General features: G+C 57.0%; 1 protein-coding gene across 1 annotated transcript in view; it reads left to right on the top strand.

The window, feature by feature from the left end:
• Window positions 1-5,945, top strand: part of GLI4 (GLI family zinc finger 4) — a 14,006-nt gene extending 8,061 nt beyond the window's left edge. The window contains 3 exon segments of the mRNA XM_027773275.1: window positions 5,310-5,447; window positions 5,450-5,514; window positions 5,598-5,945. Of these exon segments, the coding sequence (XP_027629076.1) occupies window positions 5,310-5,447; window positions 5,450-5,514; window positions 5,598-5,945 (551 nt within the window).
• Window positions 5,946-8,630: the final 2,685 nt, after the last annotated feature.

The raw sequence follows: 8,630 nt of genomic DNA, 5'->3' as shown, positions 1-8,630 counted from the left end.
TTTTGTAGAGATTTTTGCCATAGGGCATATGCGCTCACTAGAAAGACAGAGAGAAACAGAGAGACAAAGCGAGAAATCACCCCTGAGTGGGGATGGCCACGCCGCAATCCCTTCTCCTCCATGCACCTCTTGGGATCTTGGGCACGCACACACACGCACACGGCGTGCGTTTAAGCCACTGGGTCCAGGACTCGAACTGCAGTTGACTACATGGGAGTCCAGCGACGTAGCCATTACACCAACCGCTGGTCCCAAAGCCCAAATTTCTTCAACTACAAAATAGTATCTTTCTCCTGGGGCCAGCAGGTGGTGTGGTGGTTAAGGCACTAGCCAACTGCACAGTTCCAACTCCTGACCCGGCAGCCTGAGAAACACACTGGGTGCATGCCCAGGATCTCGAGAGGAGGGTGGAGAAGGGACTGCGGTGTGGCCATCCCCGGGGCGCTTTCTCACTTTCTCCCTCCTCACGTGCAGACGATCAGAAGCATCTCCTACACTAAGTACGGCCATTTCCCCTCTGTATGCTCCTATTTTCCCAAGTCCTCTACCAAATCCTCTCCTTACATCCTAGGTGCAAAGGATTTCATCACAAGTTTTATCAAAAAGATGAAATCCTGGGGACCAGCAGGTGGCGTGGTGGTGAAGGTGTTGGACACTCCCACATGGCTGACCACAGTTCGAGTCCCGGACCTGGTGGTTTGCTTTCTCACTTTCCCTCTCTCTCACTCTTTGTGTCTCTCAGGTCAAATGAAAATAAATGAATAAATAAAATTATTTTTTTAAAGCTTAAATCCTGATGAACACAAGTAAAATGGCTTACAAAAATATGGGGAGGCCAGCAGGTAGCGTAGCGCTCACGTCGCCGGACTCCCACATGGCTGACTACAGTTCAAGTCCTGGCCCCAGTGACTTGAAACCCACGCCCAGCAAACATGCATGCCCAAGATACCAGGAGGAGAACGGAGAAGGGACTGTGGCATGGCCCTCCCCGGGGGGTGTGAGTTCTCACTTTCCCTCTCACTGTCTCTGTCTCTCTCCCCCCTGGCCAGCTCACATGCCCCATGACAAAAACCTCTAAGAAAGTACAACGGGGAAGGGCTGCCTCATTTCTCAGCCCCCAAACCAGTCATAACTGCCTCGCGCGTGCTCTCAGACGACCCCGGGGGAGGTGGCAGCGGCTGTGCCAGAGCGCCACGTGCACATCCCCCACCTGGTTGAGGTCACGCTTGGGTGTTCACATCCCCCCCTCGCTGTGGTAGCGCCTGGGTGTTCAGAAGCTCGTCCCAGGACTGCAGGGCCTCATGGCAGGGCACCGTCCTCTTGGCTGGGGTGTGGGGGTGCAGAGAGGTAGGAACTGCACACCTCCCTTGCCTCGGGCCATGCTGCCAAGCAGCACCAGGGGCCCAAACACGGGCTTGGCGGCTGTCATAACTGGAGCCCCACAAGCCTCCGCACTTCATAAATCACCCCGCCTCGGGATTTATTTCTGTTTAGCAACAAACACTATTTTCTTCTTCCGATGGTTTTCCGTCATGCAAAAGTCTGACGTCCAGGGCCCGCGTCATCAGACGGCTGAGTGAAGAGTCGGCCACAGGAGCTGTGCTGTGGGTTCTGGTGCTGCTGTGGGGGCCAGGCAGGACTCCTTGTGCCATCCGGGTTAGCACCCCCTGCGTCTAGGGCAGAAACAGCTCCCTCCCTGTTCCCACGAGATGGTTCTAGAACTTTTACTCCCCCTGCCCACGCACCTTCCATGGCCTTTTACAATTTTTTTTTTAAAGAATTATTTTATGGGACCAGCAGTTAACATAATGGCTATGTCGCTGGACTCCCACGTAGTCGACTGCAGTTCGAGTCCCGGACCCGGTAGCTTAAAACTCACGCCGGGCACGTGTGCGTGCGTGCCCAAGATCCCGAGAGGAGAATGGAGGAGAAGGGATTGTGGCGTGGCCATCCCCCCTGGGGGGAGGGTGATTTCTCACTTTGTCTCTCTGTTTCTTTCTCTGTCTCTCTCTCTCTGAAAAGCACAAATGCCCTATAGCAAAAACCTCTCCCCAAAAAAGAACTATTTTATTTAACTTTATTTACTTTAATTTGACCAGAGAAGGACAGAATGAGAGAGAGAGAAAGTGAGAGAGCCAGCCGCCAGGTCCAGGACTTGAACTGCAGTCAGCCGTGTGCACCTGCTGGCCCACTCTTCAGTTATGTTAATCATCTCTTTATTAATGACCACGAGAGACACTACTTTTTTTTCTAATTTTCGATAAGCACTTGCTGGAGAGAGACCGCAAGAGGTGTGTGTGTGGGGGGAATGAGAACGTGCCCTGGGCGGCCCTTCTCCTCCACCTCCTTTAAGGAAGTCTTAAGAAGTATTATTTATTTTATTTTATTTATTAGTAGATTTGTTATTTTTGTTGTTGTTGTTTGGTTTTGGTTTTGTTTTGTTTTGTTTTGAGAGCTTTTTGCTATAGGGCGCGTGCACTCGCCAGACAGACAGAGAGACAGAGACAGAAAGTGAGAAATCACCCCCCAGGGGGGATGGTCACGCCGCAATCCCTTCTCCTCCATTCTCCTCTTGGGATCTTGGGCACGCACGCACACGCGCCCGGCATGAGTTTTAAGCCACCGGGTCCGGGACACGAACCGCGGTTGACTACGTGGGAGTCCAGCGACATAGCCATTACGCTAACTGCTGGTTCCCTGTTTGTTTGTTTTTCATTTGACCAAAGAAAGACAGAGACAGAAGGAAAATGAGAACACAAGATGCCTGGTCCGGGACTCAAACAGTGGTCAGCGATGTGGGAGTCCAACGCCTCAACCAACACGCCACCTGCTGCCCTCCTTTCGGGATTTCGAGCACACCTTCATATGCACCCAGTATGATTTTCAAGCTGCCAGGTCCAGGCTTCAAACCATTGCTGCCCAAGTGGGAGTCCAGCACCTTAACCACATCACTTGCTGGTCCTGCATATGAATTTTTTCACTGAAAAATTCTGTCTTGCCATAGGGCACACGCATTTGCCAGAGAAAGCGAGAAATCACCCCCAGGGGAAATGGCCACACCACAGTCCCTTCTCCTCCATTTGCCTCTCGGGATTTGAGGCACACTCACGCCCAGGCCTGTGGTGTTTTTCAAGCTACCAGATCCAGGCTCCAACTGCGGTCGGTTATGTGGGACCCAGCACCTTAACTTCCATGTTGGGCCTTGGGTGGACCTTCCTACCCTGGACTTCCAAGAGGGGTTTGCAGGACCAGCAGTTGGCATAATGGCTATGTCACTGGACTCCCAAACAGTTGACTACAGTTCGAGTCCCAGACCCGGTGGCTTAAACTCGCGCCAGGTGCGCATGCCTAGGATCCCGAGAGAACGGAGGAGAAGGGATTACAGCATGGCCATCCCCCCTGGGGGGTGATTTCTTGCTTTCTGTCTGTCTGGCGAGCGCACACACCCTATAGCAAAAATCTCTCCCACCCAAAAAACAAAAACAAAAACAAAAAAAGACCCAAAATTGCACAATTTAAATATTGTTATTTCATATTTCTGTTAGTTTTAAATTTTCCTATGGGGTATGTGTGCTCGGCAGAGACAGAAAAGGTTACAGTGAGAAAGCGTCCTGGGGGACAGCCACGCCACAATCCTTTCTCCTCCAGACTCTTCTAAGGAGTTCGGACACACACACACATGCATGCACACGCACATGCACACACACGCATGCACACATGTTTTTTTCAAGCTGCCGGGTACTAGACTCGAACTGCAGTCGGCCATGAGACCCAGCTGCCTTAACTACCATGCCACTTGGGTAGCCCTGTTTCGTATTTTTTACGCATTTGTTACGTATTTTTGACATCTATCAAGGAAAATTGGAAATGTGTGATTTCTCTAGACATCTACGACTAATGGAAGGCATGCGGCTTGGTCGATGGGGAGCTAAGCGGCCCTAGCGCCCCGGAAGACACAGCCAGTGCTCTGCATCTGCTGCCAGCCTGAGGGGCAGCACGGCCTGGCCCAGGCCCCAGCCGAAGGGCGTCCTAGCAGGAGCCGCACTGCAAGTCGGGTGGGCCCGGTGGGCTGAGGACCCCGGATCCCCAGGGCCTGACGCTCCTCCTGCAATGGCTGCTCATTAACCTCACTGCCATCTTTCCCCCGTCTTCCCTTTGCCCAAGCACAGGTTGCTCCCGCTGCTAGCTCTGGATTGTGGAGTGAGGAGAGCCCCCAGCCTGGATCTCCCGGTGCCAAGAAGGTACTCATGGAGACACCCACAGTGAGGGTGTGAAGGGCACACACACGGTCAGACCCAGAGGAGCTGGGTGGAGGACAGCTCAGGAATGTGGGCCCAGACCCCTGCCAGTTGCTGAGGAAGCGTGGCCTTGGCTAAGGCAGGTCTGCCCCGTCCCCTCCTGCCCGTCAGATCTCCACACCCTCCCCTGCCCTTCCCAGTGCCCTCTAGGCCACACACGGTGCCTGCTGGCCTGGAGACCTCTGAGGAGGCGTGCCTTCACACTGGGCTTTGTCCAGGGCCCACAGTGTCGGCAGGCCAGGCTCAGGGGAGGTGACCAGCAGGAAGTCCCGACTAGCCCTCCACCGCCCAGCCACGTGTCCTCCCAGACCCCAGGCTCCCTCTGTCCTGAGGACTTCAGGTCACGTGTGAAGGCCGTCAGAGCTGCGGACTCTCTGCTTCTGGACGGTCGCTGTCGCAAGCGTGTACAGCTGAGGAGGGAGCAGGGCCTAGAGCAACTGCAGACGTGCTGTCACTGCCTGCTCAGCAGTGGGAGCCTGGAGAACGGGAGGGCTGCGGCCGCCCAGACCCCACCCCATTGCTCCGTCTTCCCGTCACCGTCACCGGGTGGGTGGCCAGTGCTGTCTGCAGTCCCCAGGCAGCTTGCACCTGGCCTGCAGTCCCAAATCTGAACCACGCCTGCCCCATCTTTGCAGCCGTGAACGCCACTGTCCTAACACAGGCACCCGGAGGCCGGGCTGCTGGGTATGCGGCCTCCACTGTGGGCACAGGGTTGACACCGAAGCGAGAAGCTCCAGGAGGAGGATGCCCTGCAGAGGCTGTGCCAGGGTCTCCCCAGGGGGCTCCGGACCTTTGTGAAAGTGAGCAATTCGGAGAGAGCACCAGGGAGGCCCCACAGGGCCCAGCCGTTTGTGGGAAGGCCGGGCATCCAGGCCTGCCGTGGCTCTGAACACGGGCTTCGCAGCAGGCCAGGGAGGCCACAGGCAAGGATGGCCCTATCAGTGCAATGCCTGTGACTGGAGCTTCAGGTGGCACTCGGAGGTGGCCAAGCACCAGAGCGTGCACGCGGGGGTGGGGGGAAGCCCTACGCGTGCAGCGACTGTGGGAAGGCCTTCATGCACAGCTCGCACGTCGTCCGCCACCAGAGGAGCCACCACAGCAAGAGGCCCTACACCTGCCAGGAGTGCAGCAAGGTCTTCAGCCAGAGCTCCAACTCAGCCGGCACCAGCGCGCCCACACCGGGGAGAAGCCCTTCGCCTGTGCCGACTGCGGCAAGGCCTTCAGCCAGAGGGCGGACACCGCCCAGCACTGGCAGGTGCACACTGGGAGCGGCTGCACACGTGCAGTGAGTATGGCAAGGCCTTTGCACACAGCTCCACCGTGGTCTGGCACCAGAGAACGCACCACGGAGACAGCCCCTATGAGTGCGCGGAGTGTGGGAAGGCTTTCAGCCAGAGCTCCAACCTCAGCCAGCACCAGCGGGTGCACACGGGCGAGCGGCCCTATGCCAGGACTGCGGGCACAACTCAGCCGCAGCTCCTTCCTCCGCTAGCACCGCAGGATCCACACAACCGGCACCAAGCCCGACCTGCCCTCCCCAGAGCCTCTGTATGTGGCTACACGGCCCGCACTAGCGACAGCCGGGCTGGGAGGAGGCAGGGCCACTGGCCTCTGAAGACGGCAGGGATGTGCTGTGGGCCTGAGTAGCTTCACGGTGAACAGTCCACTCAGGCTGGAAGGGAACGTCCTCCACTGGTGGAGGACACATACAGACCCACAGTTAGCCTCGCGAGCAGGACGAGAGCTGCCATTCCCACTGCCCTGAGGTCTTCTCCCAGACCCCTGCATAGGCACATGACAACCGCGTGTCTGCAGGAGGCATGGCTTCACATGCAGACAGCCCTGGGAACCCACAGGAACTGGCACCGACAACTGCCCCGGGTACAGGGCCCGCAGAGACGGCAGCTGCAGCACAGCAGTCTGTAACAGCGCCACAGAGGTGGCCGTGCACACTGGCACACTGGGCCAAGGCCCCCCAGCAGCCGGGCACTGTGGCACGGGGGCTGAGGCAGGACAGGCACGCACACGTGTACCCCGAAAGCAAGCAGCGCAGACAGCAGTCAGTACGACCAGCAGGTGAAGGACGTGCAGTGCCAGTTGGACCACGGCTGAGATTAGGTGGGCTGAGCAGTGGAATGCCACCTTGTGTGCACGACCTGCGAGACCGTGGTTAAGACAGCGCCCTACAGGGCCAGCGGGTGACACACTGGCTACACACTGGGTGCCTGCACGGTCCACTGCAGTTCAGACCCAGGGGCTTGAAAACCATGCTGGGCACATGCACGCGTGCCCACGTCCCGAGAGAATGGGAGGGGAGAGCGGCAGGCCGTCCCCCGTCTCCCCCTCTGCATCTCTGTGTCCCTCTCTGGCAAGCACACATGCCCTATTGCAAAAACGGAAACAGAAGAAGACCACAGCACCGCACCACAGATGTGACCCAGGTACACCTGCCCGCGCCCACCCACCTTCTGCGTGGGACGGGCAACCTGAGGCACGGGGAAGATTGTTTTGGCTCCTTGGGGTTCCTCATACTTCCGTGGGAACCGCGGGTCAGGTTGTCCATTTCTGCACGGCAGCTGGGGGTGACGCCTGCCCGAGACGGCGCCAGCTCGGGGGTGCGGTGGTGCACCCTCCAGGCAGTGCTGGATGCACCTGCGGCCTCAGGGGTGGTTCCCTGGTGGGCCTGTCCGCTCCAGGCACATGTGCCGTGGCCCAGGTGGCCGGGAGCTGTGGGGATACTGGTGCGAGACCCTCTTCAGGGGCTTTTCTCTCTACCTCTCTGTCGTGGAAGAGAAAAACAGCTTTTAAAAAGGTCACCATGGGCCAGCAGATGGCTTGGTAGTTAAGGCGGTGGACTCCCACACGGCTCACCGTAGACTGAGTCCCAGGCCTGGCAGTTTGCTTTCTCACTCTCACTCTGTCTCTGGTCAAAGTGAAGAATAACAAGTAAAATTAAGTAATTTTTTAAATCACAATATACTTCAGTACCACTGCACCGTACGGTCTGAAGTGGTTAGAATGAGAAAATTCAGACACATTAAGAACCACTGAAGTGGCTCCATGACTTTCTTTTTCTTTCTGAGAGATCTCTGCTACAGAGCATGTATGCTTGCCAGAGAGACCGAGCAATCGCAGATGGAGAGTCGCACTTGGGACCAGCAGATGGCATAGCGTTTACATCGCTGGCTCCCATGTGGCCCACTACGGTTAGAGTCCTAGACCTGTTGAACTGAGAATCATACCAGGCACACGTGCATCCAAAATCCCGAGAGGAGCGCGGAGAAGGGATTGCGGTGTGGCCATCCAGTGCACCACAAGCCCTTCACCATTCTCCTCAGGATTTGGGGCATGCAGGCACACAAACCTCCTGTGAGTTTTAAGCCACTGAGTCCAGTACCCGGTCAACTATGTGGGAGCCCAGCAACCTAGCCACGATGCCGTCTGCTCGTCCCAGAGTCCATAACGTTCTCATACTCTCCCTGAGAGAAAAAGAGCTGAGGGCCAACTGGTGGGGTGGAGGTTAAGGCAAATAGACCCCACATGGCCAACCGAGCAGCTCCAGTCGCAGACCTGCAGCTTAAGAACACACAGGGGACGAGTGCACGTATGGTCAAAATCCGGAGAGGAGAAACGCAGACAAGACTGTGGCGTGCCATTCCCACAGGAGCTGCTGCCTCACTTCCCCTCTCGCTCTCCTCCAAGTACGCATGCCTCCTGGCAAATGAAAGAGAGAGAAAAGAGAGAGTTGGGACAGAGCATCAGGCACGGGGACAGACCCTGCCTCTCTAAGCAGCACGAGGTGAAACCGTTGGCTAGACCTGGGCAAACGCGTTTGTCTGCCTGGACAGCATTTTGTAAAAGTGCAGCAACATTTAACTCTTGGGATAGTTCAGCATAAAAGTATTCCACCATCACTTGAACAAATCAGCAACCGGGAAGGTGTGGGCCCTGGGCCCGGTGCCCATCAGCAGCGAGCCGACCGCTGCTGGTGTGGCCGGACAGCGTGGAGCAGCAGCGGCGCGTGTGCGTGGACGGAGCGGGTACAGGAGGCTTGTACACACATCCGACTCCGAAGTCAGGGGACCACGTAGCTCACACACGGCAATCCTGCTCGACACCAGACAGGGAAGGGAGCGACTGGCTCAGCTGTCCCTTGCCGTCAGTCGAACGCAGTCCTGCCACCGAGGCCTGGACTCGGCCACAGCGCCACATTTCTCAAAGGCAAAGCTCGACACCATTTTCCAGCAGGCTTCCCTTTACTCTGCTAGATGACGGGGCTGTTCACACCCACACCTGTGACACGCAGGCACAGCAGCAGGCGAGGGGCGAGGT

This window comes from Tupaia chinensis, unplaced genomic scaffold (assembly GCF_000334495.1).
Source record: "Tupaia chinensis unplaced genomic scaffold, TupChi_1.0 Scaffold000335_1, whole genome shotgun sequence".
NCBI lineage: Eukaryota > Metazoa > Chordata > Mammalia > Scandentia > Tupaiidae > Tupaia > Tupaia belangeri.
This window is presented reverse-complemented; position numbering and strand designations above follow the sequence as displayed.